This window comes from Peromyscus californicus, unplaced genomic scaffold, assembly GCF_007827085.1.
Source record: "Peromyscus californicus insignis strain IS unplaced genomic scaffold, ASM782708v3 Scaffold_8__1_contigs__length_139910024, whole genome shotgun sequence".
Taxonomy (NCBI): domain Eukaryota; kingdom Metazoa; phylum Chordata; class Mammalia; order Rodentia; family Cricetidae; genus Peromyscus; species Peromyscus californicus.
Window position 1 is genome coordinate 67,970,995 of NW_026294606.1, and position 20,365 is coordinate 67,991,359.

Here is a 20,365-nt window from a genome sequence, read left to right on the forward strand (position 1 = left end):
GAATGTTCAAATGTTCACAAATGTTTAATTGAATAATAATGTACTTGGGGAGACATTATATTTGTAGTTCCAGGATGAAATACAATTTGATAATAGTTTTTGTACCTATATCAGAAAGAATTCAAATTCAATTTTTCTGCAATCGTAATTTTTAGTAAATAAAGTGATAATATTAAACTACTTCTTTTTCAACCTCTTTCAGTCACAGATAGACTTTTTGAAGTCACATTGTTAATGTATTCTGAGTATGTGCAATGTTTTTCCAAGGTGAGATATTTTAATAAATATTTATCACTACGAGATTTTCCAGGTAGTTTTTTCATGTGTCTTCTCCAGAACTTTGATAAGCTAAATGATAGAACATGGAACTGAAAAAGTCTACATATGTGTGCTTCTGGCCTCTCACTAATTTTGCACTGTCCCCATCCTGCAGGGCCTGCCATTGGTAAATGGACATGTGGAACATGCCCACCACCTTGCACTCAACCCTGAATTAAATGACCAGTCAGGTGGAGGCAAGTCTATTTCGACCATCCAACTGGTAGGTCACAGGTCTGAAGTGGTCTATACTTCCAGCTGCCTTTTCTGTACACTTGCATGCATAGAGGAAGCTCAGTGGGGTAAATGAGCAGGACCTCCTCCCCATTTGCCTGCTCTTGACCATGAGCAACACTGTTTGGAAAACTTTGACAAGCACCTGAAAGCTATTTTTCTTTTCTTTCCTTTTTTTTCTATCTTTCTTTCTTTTTCTTCCTTCCTTCCTTCCCTCTTTCCTTCCTTTCTTTCTTTCGCACAAAACACACTATCCACAGAAAATGTGTTAAGTCACCACTGTCTGAATTGTGTAACACCCACGGATCAGGTTGACATAATAATTTTCATCATTTTAGTTACTTGTTTTCACAAGCCAGTCAACCTTTGGGTTTTCCATTTTGTATAATTCTAAGTCATTTTTTGGTTAATGAAAATAAATGTTGGGCAAGGGATTTGCTAGTCTGTCTAGGAAGAGAATGTTCCTTTTATAATCTAAGAGAGAACCTATTTTGTCTAGTGATGTGTGCCGTAGTAAGTACCATTGATGCGAATGGATTTCTCACAACAAAATTTTCCATATTAATTTAAAAAATGAAATTCCAATCAAATTCAAAAATATTCTCATTCTAGTTCTTAAACAAAAACATATTGGGACAGGGCAAATGGGAAATAGCATACAACTGTAAACTTGTGAGCATGACTTTTGTATGGAGGTCAAAGTTCAAGGAGAAGCCCTAAGAGAAGAGATGCTAGACACACATGTAATATACACACAGCATGAGGAATGTAGCCAGAGATTGCAGATCTAATGTTAACTCAGAGGTGGGGACATAAAAGAGTTCCCTTAAAAATGATTTTAGTTTTCTGTGCATATATGTAACAATTGTATAGCTTGATCTATTTGTGGGATTCCTGGTAATTGGAGCAGGGCTGTCCCTGGTGCTTTGGTTGGCTCTTGGGAATCTATTCCCCATGCTGGATTGCCTTACCCACACTGAATACAGGGAGAGGTGCTTGGTCTTACACAGTTTGATAGGCTGTGCTTTGCTGATGCACAGGGGAGGCCTGCCCCTTTCTGAGCAGTGGATTGGGAGGTCAGAGGGGAAGAATGAGGAGAGAGTGGGAGGAGAGGAGTGAGGGGAGACTGGGTCAGGATGCAAAATAAATAAATAAACTAAATAAATAAAACTATTTTAAAGCTGATTATGGTGGTGTACACATTTAATCTCACCACTGGAGAGGCAGAAGCAGGTGGACCTCCTTGAGTTCAAGGCTAGCCTGGTCTACATAGTGATTTCCTAACTACCTGCATAGTGAGACCTTGCCTCAGAAAAGCATAATAATAATGATGTTGATGATAATAATTAGTTAATGAAATAGAAATTCTTTTAATGTTTTAGTATATTTATTGTTCAGGTACATTAAATTGTGGTGTGACAGAGGATAACCTGAGGCTAGGATTAGTTTGAAAAATCATATTCCTGTTATCTTTATTATTGGGGTTGAAATGAGGGGTCTGGAGCTCCAACATCTCTGAAAGCAAATCTCTGAAGATGACTTAATGAGCTTTGAACTGTCTGAACACTCCTTACCCTAACATAGTCACAATTCATTTTTCATTTAAGCAGAATATTGAAAGAAAAATTGAGTTAATATCAGATTGATTTGATTTTCTTCCTTTTTTTTGGAAAGTGTAGGTAGAAGAAGGAAACTTTATTATTTCTCCTCATGTATAAGGTCATGGAGGCTTGCCTCTTAATTCCATTATACTGTGAGATGATATATAGATTTCAGATAAAGTGTATGACATAAATATTTGAGTTTATGTCTTTTAGTAGAACCATAGAGCTTGTGATCATAAGTACATGTCTGGATAAGGTATAATTAGCATACTGGATTTTTTTTCTATGCTCACTAATTTCAGGCAAGGAGATATACTGTGCCCTATAGCCCCTCCCCCTTTCCTAGCCCTCTGTAGCAGGAATCTTAAAAAGTTCTTATTAATAAGATCAAACCTGGAGCCAGGTATTGGGGTGACCACTGGAAGATCAGAGAAGCAGAACAAGCCACAGCCACCTCACCTCACCAATTCCTCAGATGATCCCGTTTCCTCATTCAAAATGAATCTCAGCTGAACTGTGCTGCTCAAAGCCTAAAAGCTTAGCCAGCCAAATGCTTCTTGTTTTTGGTCTTCACGCCTTATATATCTTTCTGCTTTCTGCCATCACTCCCTAGGATTAAAGGCTCACTTCCTGGGATTAAAGTCTTGTGAGTCACCATGCCTAGCTGTTTCCAGTGTGGCCTTGAACTCGGAGATCCAGGCAGATTTCTGCCTCTGGAATGCTAGGATTAAAGGCGTGTGTGCCACTATTTTCTGGCCTCTATATCTATTGGCTGTTTTGTTCTCTGACCCCAGATAAGTTTATTAGGGTGCACAATATTTTGTGGAACACAATACCACCACAGCCCTCCTTCTCCCCAAATAGTTCATCTTTTGAACAGCTGCTGTTACCTGTGAACTTCAGCTTTACTCTTATGTAACAATGACAATGATACCTTAAGTTTTTGTCTTATGTTAAATTGTTGTCAGTTTCCACAATTTTGGCTGAAAGAATTATATGCATTCACTTTTTAAAGGAAATATTTAGTAGTGGATAAAATGTATCCTTGGTGATATTCCTTTTATATAGCTAAGGGAAAGTCATAATCCACACTGGGGTGAGACTTTTTGGTGATGTGACCGTTGTGGGTCACTCACGCTCCTCTAAGTATCCCCTCATTCGAGTGCCTAGAAGTAAGCCAACAAGCTTGGCTTTGGTGGAATGGTTATTTTAAAAGTGTCCTCTTTATAATTTAGAGTAAGAATCTTAAGTACAGACAGAGAATGAAGATCAGAAATTGAACTACATACAGTCCAATTTCTGAAATTCGAATCTTAACTCGTGCCCATGGCCATTTCAGAATCTCACAAAGTTGAAAGCTTTGAATAATCTAGTTGTCTTTTGTGTCTGTTGTTTGAACTTGTATATGGGCAAAATTCTCTCACTACCTGACAAAGCAATAAGAGAGCATTGTGCTAAAGAGAATGATGTAAGATTTTGGGTTTACTTGGGTTTTTCTTCTCTAGCCAGAGTGTACCATCCACTTATGGACTGAGAGATAAATCCAAGGACAGCCTTCAGGAGACATGTCAAATCAGGTCAAGGACCATTTTCTAAACTTTTGTCTTTAGTAAAGGCTTATGTAACTTAAAAGGTTTGGGTGAACAACAGGTTAGCTCAGAAGCATCAGTCCTCTGTGGAGGATGCAGTTTCTCCCTGCACATGGGTAGTACAAAGTTTATGTTCTCCCATAGACCTTGTTCTACTTTGTATGTTGTATATGTAAGATGGCAGTTCTAATATGGATCTGGAGTAGTAAAATGTTTTTTAAATGTCAATGTAACTCTTTAGATGTTTCATGTTTCAACCTCATGTGACAGATACTCACCCTTCATTAATTATATTTTAATTTAACATAGAAAGGCCCAGAAGATTCACAGACAGCTGAGCTATCCATTGGCGATGTGTTAACCTCCAACAGAAAATGTGAGTCCCAATTTTACGTAGTTAAAATTTAAATATAAAAACCGACACAGAAAATGATTATATCTGTCTTTAAACAAATATGTCAAACCCAACAAGATTGCATAGTGGGTCTGTATTTCATGATGAAAAGGTTTGCAATAAGATCACCAGTAAGCACCCATTCTTGTCTGCCTCCTAAGAACGCCACATACCAATATTAACTTCATTCCATTATTTATAATTGATTTCTTCAATTATTTAATGCCACTTTCTGAAATCTTCCATTAGGGTATATGCATATGTATTTTCTAGGGTTCTTTTAAAATCAAACTTCTATAGTATTCCAGACCTTTAATTCACTATTACTTTTTTTTTCCAAGACAGGGTTTCTCTGTAGCTTTGGAGCCTGTCCTAGAACTCGCTCTGTAGACCAGGGTAGCCTCGAACTCACATAGATCCACCTGTTTCTGCCTCCAGAGTGCTGGGATTTAAAGGCATGTGCTACCTTGGCCCGGCTAATTCACTGTTACTTATGGAAGCAGAATTACATTCTTATTTTCTCTCAAGAACTGTTTCATTTGTCACACTGTCACTGAAGCAGCCGCATCCCAGTCAGTGGTTTTCACTCACGTCTTATTCTATGACTCATTTATTTGTCTGATGGTTAACTATCAATGTTTATTCCTGTGATTTCCTCAATTAATTTATTTCTGTTGTGGGGAGGAAGATTTTTATTTGAGACAGGGTCTCACCCTCTAGCTAGACGGGCCTGGAACTCATTATGTAGGCCAGCTGACCGGTCACTCATGGCAACCCTCTCGCCTCGGCCTCCTAAGAGCTGGGCACACAGTCATGAACCATCAGGCTTGGTTTGTCTCTCTTATTTCTGAATTTAACGTATGTACTTTCTACCTTCATTCTTCTTTGCTTATGTTTCTGGATAAGTCTGTGAAGTTTTATTTGTGTTTGGTGTGATTTTCATCAGTTGCTCTAACACCCGCACTTTTCCTATTTATGTTACTTTTTTGTAACAAAAACTTCATGATGTTTGAATGCTAGTCAGTCATAACTAGCTACTCCAATTCTACCATAGTAAATTAGGTGATCAAGTATAAGAAGTTATCATGGAATGAAAACTTCTTATATGTGAGGTAGTGTGGTAAACACTTGGTATGGATTATCTCACTTGATTCTCCCATAGCACGATGAAGTGAAAGTACTGTTAGGTTATACAAATGAAGAAAGCAGTTGTTGGAGAAGTTACACAGCTAGTGAGCTCCAGCATCCAGGAACAAGGGCAATGATATTGCATCAAAATTTCCTTGTGCTCATCCATGCATTCATAGACGGATTCTCTCAATTCTTTTATCCATTCAAGATGTACTTTGGGGAGTTGAGGCTGTAGCTCAGCGGTAAAGCGTTTGCCTGGCATGTATATGGCCCTGAATTTGATCACCAGCATGGACAAAATAGTCTGAAGATGTGCTATGCTTGAGGCTTTGTGTATGCACTGGAGAAGAGAAGAAGCACATCTTCATTGCCTGTAGTTTGCCATGTAGCTTGGAATGTAAATACTAATAAGAATAAACACATATTACTACCATAGATGTTGTTATGACAGTGCTTGCTTTGTTTTAGCTTTACCAAGTCTTGTAATTTACTGATTTGGTTTAAAATATTTAATTTCATATTCTGTACCATTCTGCTTCCAGGACACTATTTAATTCTTTTGTAAATATCTTTTAGAAATGTTTTATGTATGTGAATATTTTGTCTGCCTGTATGTCTGTACTCTTTATGAGTGCAGTGCTCTTGGTGGTCAGAGGAGGGTGTCAGAGCTCCTAGAACTGGAGTTAAAGATGATTGTGAGCCACCATGTAGGTACTGGGAATCAAACTTGGGTCCTCTGGAAGAGTGGCTAAGGTTCCTAACTGCTGAGCCATCTCTACAGCTCAAGGATATTATTTAATCCTTGTATAATTTTTAGTCCCAGCATGAATTTGGAATATTTGGCACAGAGGGTCTATGTCAGGCTTTGTTGTTTTTACTTTTGAAATAAAGGAAAGGGGGTGGGGGAAAGGACATGCCAAGTCAAATTAGGAGCAGAACGTGGGAACCACACCAGGGAGCGACAGCCATTTCACGCCAATCATCTTCCCACTGCAGGTGTCACGCTTGGCATACAGAAGGAACAGTGAGTAAATCCAAATTAGAACACTCAGCTGCCGTTCGCCAGGAAAACACTGAGTTAGCTTCGACTATGTGGTCACTTCTTTTGTGTTGCCTCCTTGGTAGGACTCAACTTGTATTTCAGAAGAAAGGATGTGAAAATCCTCTCCACAGTCTGATTTAAATAAGCAAAACCCTAAATCGGATTAGTTCTAGCCTGTGCTTCATGGCAGAGAATCTCAGATAGTTCAGACATGCCAGGTGCATGAACAAATGTGAAATATTATATTTTGGTGTCAAGTATATTAAATTGTCAGCAAATGCTTATCTCCCATTAAATGCATAAAAGATCATGCTGAATATGCATAGGTGTGTGGTGTGTTGTTTGTGGTTTACATGCAAATGTGTGTATTTGACTTGTGTCTTCTTACATTTCCATATTGTGACATTTAGAAGCCTGTAACTAGAGATAATAAAGTAATAGACAATGAAAATAGGCCATATAGTTTCCTAGAAAGGGCTAGATTGCTGAAAATCTTGCACTTGAATGTATTCTATCAGTATCAAAATTGTATGCAGGCATAAGGAAAACAGTTTTATTTGCAGGCAGCTCTGCTATAATATATCACTTTAAATTAAATTATTTTGTAAAAAGAAACTTTGTTCTTGAAAACTGGCAGTAACAGCTAAGTGATATGATAGTGTCATAAGAGGCTGAGAACTTTCAGGCAATGTTGGAGTGAACCTCCTGAATTTGAAAATTTGGTATTTGTCCTGTGTGTTTATGATGACTTCCTGAACTTTCTCTAGTTTAAACAAAGGATTAAATAAGTTAGTAAGCCCTGAAAAAAGGTATAGGTTTGTTCTATACTTTTGTTTTCCAGACTGGAGATTAAACCTAGTCCCTCATACATGCCAGAAAAGAGCTCTACCACTGAACTATATACTCTAACACATTAATTCAATTCTTAATATTTGCAAACAAGTATGAGCTTTAGAAGTCAATTTCACAGACCATCTTTGTAAGACAGTCAATGCAGCTATCTCTTGCTTGAAAATATAAACTATGTTCATCACTTAATTTAATATACAGTGTGTCAAATCACATTCTTACTACAAAATACAACAGTACCTCTCATTCTTAGGCCAGGAATGCCAATGGCTGAGAAACTGCCCTATTCCTGTTTCTGCTAAGTACAATTATTCAGAAAATCTATTCAGTTCTAGTAGTGGCAACAGCTACTATATACACCTCTTTCACAGCGTATTTGAAGCTGAATAATGAAGTTTTAGATGTCTATTCTTATTAACTGAAATAACCCAGGCAGCTTACTGTCAGAACAAGTGTTATTCTCAAAGAACTTTTTGTTAGTTGCTCAAGTTCGTAATTGGGTTGCATTATGCAATTTTTTTAAAATAGAAATTATTTCTATTAAAATGCATTATTAAAACCCATTATGGTCATCTTTTCGTCAACTACTAAGCAGATAGCAAGCACAATGTAATGTAATCCTATGTAAATGAAAACGTCTCTTTATTTTGTTCAGTCTGGTACTGAAAGTTATTTTGCAGATAGACAAGTACAGAGAGTGATTGTTACAAAGATAATTTGGGAGCTGGATGAGTTGATTGTGATTCTGTTGCAGACACAGTTGGGGAGCAAAGAAGGCAGTTTAGGAGAGTCATTAACCCCAGTCAGGTCAGACAACACAATGATCTCATGATGACAGAAAGTATACTAAGCAGAGTGGTACAGGAGCATCTGGTTCAGAACAAGAGCTCTGGATGGTCAGCAGCACGCCAGTGGTACCCCACTGAGAGAGTTGACTCAATCTACTACCACTGCTGTGAGCCAACAAATTTCTATACGTAGGTGATTTATAGACGATAGAAATTTCTTTTCCAGTGTCTAGAACCTGAATGGCCAAAGTCAAGGTGAAGTAAGGGCCCCCTTTCTGGTTCAGGGATGGTGTCTTCTCATTGTGCCCTCACATGGCAAGCAGGGTAAGGTAGTAGCCCCATCTTATCACCAGCAACTTCCCTAAGGTTCTACTTCCTCATAGCATCACATCAGAAAGTCAAGTTTCAACATATGAATAATGTGAGGGTTATCAGTATCCTGCACACAGCGGGGTTCTTAAGTTATCTTAGACTGCCTTGCAAAGACCATGGAAGAAAAGGTATTGGTAATGTTTTAGGGTTTGTATCACTGCTTTAGATTTTATCTTTGGCATATGTATTAGTTACTTTTCTATTGATGTGACAAAACACCATGACTGAGGCAACTTCTAAAAGAAGTCGTTTAGTTGTACTTATGGCTTCAGAGGGTTAGAGTCCATGATGGTGGAAGAAAGGCATGCTGGCAGGAACAGCAGAGTGAGCATATCTCACACAACAAGTAGAAGGTAGAGAGGGCACCCAGAATGAAACAGAGCCTGTCCCTCCGTCAGTGGGGTAGCATCTTCCAACCCTTACCAAGCAGTTGCACCAATTGGGGACCAAGCATTCAAACATATGAATGTACAGGGCCCATTCTCATTCAAATCACCGTAGCTTAGCTTAATAAAATAAAAAGGCCAAATGTCAACATCATTTATTTTATAATTGGTCAAAGCAGTTAAAACACAGTGGCCATTTCAAGTTTACTGAGTACCACATTTCATTTCCAGTTCTGGCTTTTTTTTTAAAAGCAGAATATAGTAGGGCTGACTAATGAAGTGCAATGTAAGAATGTCAGATTGGATGGGAAAGGTGCTTGGATGGGAAGGAACTTGTATCTGTAGAGCTTTGTTAATACTTCTCACTCCTTCATTTGATTCTTTAGGCAAAACTATCAGCTTATTGGCAATCATGATACTGGTTGGGGATAGCCTGCACAATTTTGCAGATGGCCTAGTAATAGGGACAGCCTTCTCATCTTCATTGGAGTCAGGAGTGACCACAACAGTTGCGATTTTGTGTCATGAAATTCCACATGAAATGGGTAAGTGTTCCTGCCTCTTGAGGGTGTCCTATACATCCCCAGCAATAGTTTGCTTGGATTCTTCTCTAGACTTTAAAACATGGTAACATTATTTTTCAATTTTTAATTTATTTAAACCATAGCATAGCAAAGCAAAACAAAACTAAAACCAACCAACTAAACAAACAAAGACATTGTATCTCTAGATAAAGCTCAAGGGGGCTCCTTTTCTTCTTTCCAAGGGTCAAGAATCATGCCCCAGGAATTCCAGCTAATTCAACACAGAAGAGAGTCATTCAGAGAAGTCTCATTCTAAAGAACTTTGGCATAAATTATAAAGTCTGCATGTTAAATATAGTAAACATGTTAAGAGAGAAACCATTGTGCCAGAAAATGGGCCTGTGAGATAAAACAACATTTAAATTAAAATAGAAGCATGAATCAACCTGATTAATACAGAATAATTAAGGCTAAGCATAAAACTGAAGCAACATGTATAAGGTACCAGATATTCAGGAGATACTTTTACTGTATAAACTTGGTTACCTTGTATACCAATCCTGCTTCCTAGGAACCAAGACTGACTAAAATAAGGATTTCTGAAACAGGCCTAGAATTAGTGGAGGATTTGCTGCCTACACAGGTGTCCTAGAGAGAGGCCTCCACCCAATTGGCTTTATTGTCAATTTGACACAGCCTAGAGTCACCTCAGAAGGGTATGTACATTGAGGGATTGCCTAGATGAGATTGGTGTCCTGTGAGCATGTCTGTGAGGGATTGTCTTCATTGTTTGTTGATGGGCTAGGACAGCCTAGCCCATGGTGGGCAACACCATTCCCTGAGAAGATGGTTTTAAGCTGTATAAGAAAGCTAGCTAAGCATGAACTGGGAGTGAGCTAGCAAACAGCATTCCTCCAAGGTTTCTGCTTCAAGGTCTTGCTTGAGTTGCTGCCCTGACTTCCCTCAATGATGGACTGTGACATGAAGTATAATACAAGACAAAGCCTTTCTTCCCCTAAGTTTTTAGAGTGTTTAATCAGAGCAAGAAAGAGGACATGCTCATGCTTATGCTTTCAATTTCAAATTCATGTTGTCCCATGGGCCACCCTTGCCCTCTTGTGTTCAATCTCCATTCCCCAAAGTCTCGTTACCGAGTTATTATTGACCCACGTTAGCCAAGGTCCTTTCTGGGCCCATTAAAATTTAACTGTTCTTGGAATCAAACCTTATGGCCATGTGTTAAGCTACTACACTAGTGGCTGGCGGTGTGGTACTTGACCCTCAACCTCAAATCATGGGGCAGTGTAGCAATGTGTAGAAGGCCAGTATGGTGGTATCACAAGATGTTTCTGGGACCAGTTATGCAATGGAATTAGGGAATGGAGCCCCACATGGTATCTCTCTTCAATTTCAGCCTCTGTTTGGTGATGGGGACTGAGAAATAGACACTAGATTTGCAGGTAGAATGTTCATCATTTGGCACAAAGGTATGGAAAGAAAAGAAGGGATGGTATGCTCTGGTCATTGTAGAAAACAGTTTTCTAAAGAGAGGTTTTGTTTCTTAAATCAACTTTTGAAGGATTTAAAAAACTCTGATTAAGCAGTTTTCCTCTTTCTCTACAACAGACCCCGAATAAATAAGTCATAAAAGCCTGTATTGCATCATGATTCTCCTGGCAAGGGTCTAGGCCAAAGCAACGACAGGAATGAACTGAGGAACATCAGCCTAGAGGGTGCATTTAGGTTCCATTTTTCTCAGTTGAAAAGGCTGCAGGGTCTCAGAGATTGGAGAACGGACCACAGACCTCTCTGGAAGGGCTATATTTAGGAAAAGGATAGATCCATTTGCAGCCTCAACTCAACTGGGCAGTGAGCCCCAGAGATGTGGGTAGCTGTGCCTCACCAACTGATCATTCATCTTTGTTCTCCTAATCAGTTCCGCTGGCTCAATTCAAAACATAAACCAGTAGAACGTGAATTTGTCAAAAGCATCTTCAAATAAATGATGGTCATCCCTGCCCCTCCCCCACCCCAAACTCCAGGAGACTTCGCTGTGCTCTTAAGTTCGGGACTCTCCATCAGGACTGCCATCCTGATGAATTTTATAAGTGCCCTGACCGCCTACATAGGACTCTACATTGGTCTCTCAGTGTCCGCTGATCCACGTGTCCAAGACTGGATCTTAACAGTGACTGCTGGAATGTTCTTATATTTATCCTTGGTGGAGATGGTAAGATTTGTGAGTTTTCTCTTTCGTTTTGCTAACACCAAAAAAATGTAAAAAACAACTAAAAGCAAGGGGAAAAAAATCACTTAAAGGGGAGAGTGGTAGGAGTTGAGGAATATAGATAGATAAATAGACTAGAAATAAATAAATACTCTGTGGAAGCCAAGAAGGGGGGTTGTAGGCAGAAGACACACCACTTAAGATGCAGAAAATGCTGACACTCTGACAGTGATCTGAGAGGAAAGTACCCTCTATCATCGTCCCCATTTGGGCAACAGACCAGTGACCTGACTTTGTGTCTGTACAAAATGCCTTGACTTGCAGCTGAAAATGGAAAGTTCTCTCAAACAGCCATTCTGCCTCTATAATGCACAACAGTTCAACCAAAATTTGTCAGTAGATTTATAACTAACTGTTGGACTTAGTCAACCAACCATATGTTCTAAAAATATGATTTCATTTTTAAATATGGAAGGACTGTTATTCTCATGAAATAAGGAAGATTATGATAGCCATTTGCTGTCTGTAACTGCAACATATTTCCTAAAGACATCCTTGCTAATGATAATGAAACTTTGCTCACTAATTTCCATTCCCTATAATCTTATTTTTAAAAATGGAACCTAGGAAAACTTGCCTACTCCTTCCCTCCCTGTTTCCTTCTTGGCTTCTTTCTTTCCTTCCTTCTGTCCTCTTTTCCTTATTTCCTTCTTTGCTGTACAATTCTGCTCTCCATAAGATGGGCCATTTTTCTTTAAAGCCACCATCTGTTGGACTTGTTCACATTTTGAATATCTTTAGGATGGGGCTGGTGAAGTGGCTGAGTTGGTAGAGTACTTGGCTAGCACGCACAGAGCCCCAAGTTCAGTCCCCAGCACTACAAAAGCTGGGCATGGTGCTGCACACCTGTTACCCCAGCACTTAGGTGATAGAGGCAGATGATGTGAAGTTAACATTCATCCTTGGCTCTGTAAGCCTAAGCTACAGGCCTTGTCTCAAAACGCAAACAAAAGTCTTTAGAGGAAAACCTTAATTATCAACCCTTCTTGTGAGTTAGAAGGCAGCAAAGAAAAATGAAATGAATGACTAAGTCATCGTGAACAAAAGCAACTTCTGTTATTCCCTGTATCCTGGAGAAGATAAAGCAAAATAAACAGGCTTGAAGGTAATTTGTGGAGCACATCCTTAGGGATTGACTAGGGAGGCTGCAGAACCCAGTTATTTACTGTCCAGGAAGTAAGTACAAAGAGTTGTTTCATAAGAAAAAAAATCAGAGAACATGAAGCAGAGCTTCTACAACCAGATAACCAGAGCATCCTGAAGGCAGACTTCAGAGACGTTCCCATGACAAGTGCCAGCATTTGAACCCTGTGCTTCTGAACCCTGGCAGCTTTTCTTAATGACTGAGAGTCAAGTGGACAAAGTCAACACCAGGCATGCTCTATATTTACGAATGTTTTTAAACATTATTTGCCATGCTAAGAAAACATTTTGATAATGAAGCTAAAAGTAGATCAAATTCTACCTCTGACCTCTGTCTCCCAACCCAAGGCCAGTGTCACTCCTGTGTTCCTCCTGAGATAAGGAATCTGGATTTCTAACCTTTTGTAAGTTGGAAAGCACACACCACTTCCCATCAAGTGATGTGAGCTACCCATTGTTCAAACGTCTCTGTCAGTCTTCACGTTCAATCCTGAGTCTCCTGCTTCAGCATTCTTTTTCATCCTTTATGGGTTGGTTGCAGGGTTCCCTTGAGGTTCATTTTGTTTTTTAACCTAGATTGGATCACTCTTCAAGGTATGATGGATGTGTATGTGCAGAGTCAATCCCTCTCCTTCACTAGGTTATATATACTTCCAAAATAGATCCGGAAGATTGTTTGTCTCATCTGTCATGTGAAAGCCCAAGCCAATGCTGTCATTTTCTTCTCGCTGTTTCTGCTGTGTATACCATAAGGGTAAGAGAGAAAGCAAGGTGGCTGATGGCTTAGGGGAGCCCAGCTAGCATAAATTTTGACCTTACTGCAACTTGCCATTGGCCAAAGAAAAGCCAGCATCCTGGCAAGAAGACAGGAAAGAAAATACTGTGAATTTCCTGGGGCTGCTTCTAAAATCCAGGTCGCTTGCTCTCACGGCCTTCGGAGTAAATTTTAAACAAATACAGATCTTTCACATAGCAGCGACTTTAACTGTTGCTGTACTCTGGGGCTGTGCCAAAGAAAACAGTCTGTCCATTTAAAAAGAGGAAAACATGGTTCAGAGACTGTGAAATAGCAAAGAAAATAAATGAAATGTAACTAGAGGGTTGAAGGATTGTCTCAGGGAAATGAGGTTTGCTAATCCTTTAGTGCACCAGGCACCTTCCAAGGAGAGTTAATGTGAAAAGATAAACTACATGTTTGGCTTGTTTGTTTGTTTCAAAGAAATGGAACTCCTAAAGAGAAGAAACCGTGGGCAAGAAGGGGCCATTAGCAATGGGGTCAAGTTGGAAGGACATCTTCCCTAGGGAAAACTGCCAGCCTTCATTCTCCCAAGTGGGGTGGCCTTATCCAAATACATGGACTCTAAGTTGTGTTGAATCCTTTCTAAAAGACATGAAGAGTAACCACAGCTCTGTGTGGCCAGGGGAATCAATATTCTAGTATGAAAATCTGTGTCCCAACTGGGTTTTCCTCAAAGCAAGGACAAAGACATGTGAGAACAATTCATTTGAGAGGAGACCCAGAGCAAAGAGCAAGAGGAGGGAACCAGGGAAGGAGACAATTCAGCAGAGCAGGGCTTCTGTTAAGTTGATGGCTACAGGTTCCATCACTCAGAACCTTCTGAGACTTAAAACGTGCCTTTCCTGAGACAAGAAGAACTCTCCTCTCTCTCTCTCTCTCTCTCTCTCTCTCTCTCTCTCTCTCTCTCTCTCTCTCTCTCTCTCCCCCCCCCATTCTGTGTGTGTGTGTATGTATGTATATATATATATATATATATACGTGTGTGTGTGTGTATGTATGTATATATATATATATATACGTGTGTGTGTGTGTGTGTGTGTGTGTGTGTGTGTGTGTGTGTGTGTTGGCGGTCAGAGGTCAACCTCAGATGTTATTCCTCAGGAAGGGCCCATCTTGTTTTTGTGGCAGGGTCACTGACTGGGAGCTGAGGCTCAATGATTAGGCTAAGCTGGCTGGCTAGCAAGTCCCAGGGACCTACCTGTCTTTCCCTCCCAGTTCTGGGATTACAAGCGCATGTCTCTCTACCTGACCTCTATATGGTTGCTGGGGATAGCACTCAGACTCTAGGCTTGGGCAGCAAGCACTTTACCAATGGTACAATCCCCTCAGTTTTGAAAGAAGCTATTATTTATGGGCTTTTCTCCCACTGTCCAAAGATATTCCTATAGGCCTTCTCTCTCCACACTTCTGTGCTTGATGGACAAAGATGTTTCTACAGGGAGCCCAATGCCGTGACATCAAGAACCCCCAGGACAGAGGGAGGAATGAGTGTAGGAGTACAGCAAGGAACTGTGCAAGGCTGATCATGCTCTTCTGGACTCTTTGCTGCAGTGCTGGGATAGGAGATGGGACTGAGAGTATTAAGAGACCCAAGTAAAAGCCACTAACAATTTCCCCGTCAGAACTGCTCGTGCCCTCATTGGAATTTCAAGTTCCCTCTATCTCAAGGTTTCTCTCTGCCAGTAGCAGCCAGCCAAACAATCCACAAAGACTTAACACAAAAATTGTCAGAAAAAGTCCAAGGCTTTGCTGCTCTTGAGGTCCTGTTTGCTGCTTGTCTTCTAGTCCTCCAGAACATACACTTGTTTCTCCTTACTTCCATAGAGTGTGGGGGCCAGCTTGGGTTCCCTTCCTGGGAGGCACAATCCAGGTGTCACTGAGTGGTCTGAGCCTTGGTCATTACCTTCATGTTTCCTCCAGTGGCCTGCTCACTCCTGCTAGACAGAGATGGCCAGTGCTCCAAGGAGTCTTCCAGTTTCTAGGTAGATTCTTCACAGCAGAAGCCCAGGCTCTTTACAGTAGTCAGCAGTGAGTACTCCCATCACCATAGCAACTTCCTTTGTTGGTTGAGCTCTTTATGGATTCCCCAGATGTTCAAATTGTAGTCATAGCTTCCAGTTCATTGGGATCTGCTGCACTGTCTCCAGGAACAGTCTGGTACTGACTATGTTTACAGGAGCAGGAAGCACAACCCTGACAAATGGAAAAACTAACAGCAACAGTGTTGAGGTGTTGAGAGTCTGTGATTTGTTGCTGTGGCTTCTGCTATAATTTCTAGCATTTCCTCCTTTATGCTCTGAATGTAGTTTTTTTCTTTATTTTCTTATTTTATGAGGTAGAATGCAGTGTCTACCATGGGTTTGAACTCTTCTTTTCTAGCATTAGCATTTCAGGCCATACATTTCTCCCTGAGGCATCTCTTCTGACTCCCATATATTTTATACTTTCAGGGTACTCCTTTTGAATTGTTTTTAAATTTCCCATGTATTTTGTTTTCTTTTTGATGCATGGACTATGCAAAAGTATATTGTCTAAGCAATATTTGGAATCTAAATGCCTTCCAGTTGCCAATTTAATTAAATGCATTTTTAGAGCAGGATGTTTTTCTTATATTAGTGCAGAGGTGTGTTTTGAGACTTGTATATCACACAGTTCATTTTGGTGAGTGATATTTTAGTTATTAGATATGGAGTCCTGTAAGCACCAGTTAAGTTGACTTGATTAGTCGTCTGGGTCCTATTTTCAAATTAATTCCTGATTTCTCCCACTGGTTTAGTGCTCAATTATCGGTTCCTATTTGTAGCTTTGCCCACTTCTTCTCTTGGATCTGTTGATGTTGTTTCATGTGTCTGGGTTTCTGTCATTTGCTACATATAGATTTGGATATTTTCTTTGTCATTTTGGACTGCTATGACAAACACCACCGTCTTGGTGGACTGAACAACAGAAATGTACCCATCACAGCTGTACAGCCTGGGAAGTCTAAGATCAAGTTTTTGGCCTGTTCGGGCCCCACTAAAACATTCTTCTTGGTTTTCGGACAGATGTCTTCTTACTGGGTCCTCATGTGGGGATGCGGCAATGGATGGGAATTTGAGAACTTCAATCTCTCATCTCTAGCAGCGGTGCTAATTCTACCATGATGGCCTCACACGAGTGACCTATCAATTTCTGATGTGGTTTGAATCTGATGTGTGTGCCACAGGTTCACATATTAAATGCTTGGTTCATAGCTGGTTGGATGATTTGAGAGGTACCAGTACCTTGAAGAGGTAAAGCTTGGCTCTAGGAAGTAGGCTGCTAGAGGTGTGTCTTTGAAAGGCATATCTTGCCCCATCCCCTTTCTATTCCCCACCCCTTCTCTCTCATAGTCCTGAATAAAAAATCTCCATATATTGCCCACTCCATGATGCTCTGCCTCAACATGGGCCCAGAATCACAGGACCAAGTGTCCATGGGGTCAACCCTTTCAAACTGTGAGCTAGAACAGATCTTCCTATAAGTTGTCAGTGTTGGATATTTTAGCTGTAGAAAAGCAGATGACAGGCATCCTAGAACCTCATCTTCAAATACTTATATAATAGGTATTAGGGTTTTAACCTGTAAGTTCTGGGGAGACCACACCTAATTCACTCCTCTCATGGCTGCTGTGTTTCTCTGGTGAACTGACACTTGCACCACCTCTATCTGGGAATAATCCTCGTCTTGATGTCTCTTTTCCTTAACTGCTGCTGAGGTGTCCTTTCTATCTTTGTGCCTTTCACACGCCTTTGGGGAACTAAGTGGTACAGTTCAGGTAGAGTGTTTGAAGGGAGGACCTAGCAGAAGTGTCTGACATAACCAACCATCTTTGATTATTATCCATTTACCTTGCTTGTTCAAGTTCTCCAAATCATTAAAACAGTTGTCCTTTGACAATTTCATACATGTATATAATATGACAGTTTTGTATATGCTATATGGAAATGTTAACAAATGTGTATAATATATAGTCTCATACAAGTATATAATATATGACAATTTCACACATATGTAATTATATCAGTCAAGGTTCTCTAGAGGAACAGAACCTATAGAATAAAACTATATCCTATGTATTTAGAATCTCCTTCTCTCTTCCCCCTCTCTATCTATCTATCTATCTATCTATCTATCTATCTATCTATCTATAAGATTTATTAGGATGACTTTCAAGGGTGGTCAAGCTAGTCCAATAATGGCTGTCTACCAATGAAAAGTCCAAGAATCCAGTAGTTGTTCAGTCCATAAGGCTGGATATCTCAGCTGGTCTTCAGTATATACTGGAATCCCAAAGAAGCAGGCTCTAATGCCAGTGAAGACTTGCCCCTAAGAACAAGCAGGCAGAGTGGAAGCTTTCTTCTTCCATGTCCTTTATGTAGGCTGCCACAAGAAGGTGTGCCCTAGATTAGAGGTGGATTTTACCACCTCAAAAGATCCAGATAGAAGTAGATCTTCCCACTTCAAATGATTTAATTAATAAAAATATCCCTCACAGATGTACCAAGCCACTTGAGTTATAGCTAATTCCAGATGTAGTCAAGTTGACAACTGAGAGTAGCCATCAAAATAATATTTGACAATTTCATACATATATAATATTTGATACCTTTATAGATATTCATAATATATGACTTTATTTGTGTATGTATTTTATTATAGTCACTCATTTTTCTACCCTCTCATCTTTCTTCCACCTCCACTACCTTCCTCCCACCTAGTCTCCATCCCACTTTCATATTTTTTGCTTTTTTGGCATGTGTATGAAGTTGTCCACTGGACGATGAGTAACTCATTAGTGGCTATATCACTGAGGACAATGACTTTCTCTTCCTCAACAACCCTGGATAGCCATTAGGTCCCTTGGGTGATATGGGGGTCCCCATGAGCCCCTCCCCCATCTATGGCTGAATGCTTTCTGGCTTTGTTTTATGCATGCCCTATGTGAGCAGCCACACCTATTGTGAGTTTGTGAGTGCCACAGCCATATCATGCCCACAAGACAACATTTTATAGCCTCTCCCTCTTTTATTCTTTCTTCCCTTTCTTAATATTCCCTGAATCTTGGGGAGGGAATATGGGTGTCCTGTTTAATCATGAGTATTCAGCAGTGACCAGTTCTCAGTATCCTGACCAGCCATGAATCTTTGCATTAGATCCTGTTTAATACAACTTTTTAAAATGATTTTTTTTCATGTACACTGATGTTTTGCCTGCATATGTGTCTGTGAGGGTCATTGGATCCCCTGGAACTGGACTTATAGGCAATTGTGAACTGCCACGTGTGTGCCAGGAGTTGAACCCAGGTCCTCTGGTAGGGCAGCCAGTGCTCTTAACCATTGAGCTATCTCTCCAGTCTTGATCCTGTTTCCTGTGAAGAGAAGTGGGTTTTTTATGCCTAGGATTTCACTAGTCTGTTGGTATAGACAAAATACTTAGAGGCCATTTGACAACATGCCCTTACAGCAGTAGGTTCATTCCTAGTGCTTATAAGTCTCGCCACCTATGAGCCTTTGTGACCAGATCTTCTGCACTAGACATGAACTCCTATGGAGCAGTCCTCAGATCTATTCAGAAATAAGTTGGTTTCCTTTATACTCATCATGCCATTATTGCACCAGTAAGCAGCCTTGTTTTGCAGTTGATACTGTAACATGCAAGGGCTAAACTTGGGGAAGACCATTGCCAACTCTTCTTTTCCAAGTGTCCACATAGCAATGCTCATCACTAGTAGAGGGTGGCTAGCAGGGAGAAACCTTCCAGTTCAGTTCTAGCCTGGATTCTTTTATTCTGCAGCCATGATGGGTGTTATCTTCAGAAACAGACTATTACCATTCAGTTCTGGTGGACAACTAATGACAATAACCATAAACCACACAATTTTTTTGTGGACAGGGGCTTCCTAGCCAACCACTCCCAGGGAAGTATCCCATATCTGGCACTGGGATTTTCATTTAATAAACCATGGCTTCTGGGATCAGCACTATCAATCCATGCCTGGTACTGTTATGCAAAGTCTTTTTTAAGAGAATATTTTTAAATTACCTTATAAAGCAGTGAGTTTCCATATGGCTTCATTGTACATCCTTAGTTTCTTTTAAATACCTTCCTATACTCCATATTCTTCCCATTTCTCTTTATACCTTACCATCCCCAGTATTCCTTCCCTCTATTTTCACAGTGCATGTGCTCTAAATCTTAATTATAACTAGATTTATTGGTTTGATGACTTTTTCAAAGTCTTGTGTTTGCCACAAATATTTTATGAGAAATAATATTTATACATACAATATTCTATCAAAGTTATATACATATAATGCCTCCTAATCTGGAGGAGCCTGTGGCTGTGTTAACTAATGTCAAAAGGTACTTGGAAATGTCATTGAGGTTTAAACGTTTGAAGATGAGCCTTGAAAATGGGAAGCCTTGATTTGGCTATGATCAGGAAAAAAAAAGCTAAAACAATGAAATGAAGGTCATAGACACGTAATATTGCTTGCTTTAAAGACAGAGGAAGAGGCCAGGAGACTGGGAACATGGATACTCTCTAGTCCAGAAGATGGAAAGAACAAGGAAATTGACTTTTCTCTGAAGCTTAAGAAAGGAGTCCAAGGCCGGGCGGTGGTGGCGCATGCCTTTAATCCCAGCACTCGGGAGGCAGAGCCAGGCGGATCTCTGTGAGTTCGAGGCCAGCCTGGTCTCCAAAGCGAGTTCCAGGAAAGGCGCAAAGCTACACAGAGAAACCCTGTCTCGAAAAAAAAAAAAAAAAAAAAAAAAAAAAACCAAAAAAAAAAAAAGAAAGGAGTCCAGCCCTAATGGCATAGGAGTCTTAGCCTGAAAAGACTCATGCTAAAATTGGGACTTACAGAACTCTAAGGTAGTACACT

At 40.1% G+C, this 20,365-nt stretch overlaps 1 protein-coding gene across 4 annotated transcripts in view; it reads left to right on the top strand.

The window, feature by feature from the left end:
- Window positions 1–20,365, top strand: part of Slc39a12 (solute carrier family 39 member 12) — an 87,689-nt gene that overhangs the window by 53,528 nt on the left and 13,796 nt on the right. For 2 of the 4 annotated variants that reach the window (XM_052729654.1, XM_052729655.1), the window contains exons 9-12: window positions 434–541; window positions 4,055–4,121; window positions 9,094–9,252; window positions 11,274–11,470. In XM_052729654.1, coding sequence (XP_052585614.1) covers window positions 434–541; window positions 4,055–4,121; window positions 9,094–9,252; window positions 11,274–11,470 — 531 coding nt within the window. The remainder of the gene's footprint in view (window positions 1–433; window positions 542–4,054; window positions 4,122–9,093; window positions 9,253–11,273; window positions 11,471–20,365) is intronic. The other 2 variants (XM_052729656.1, XM_052729657.1) reach the window with 2 other exon arrangements.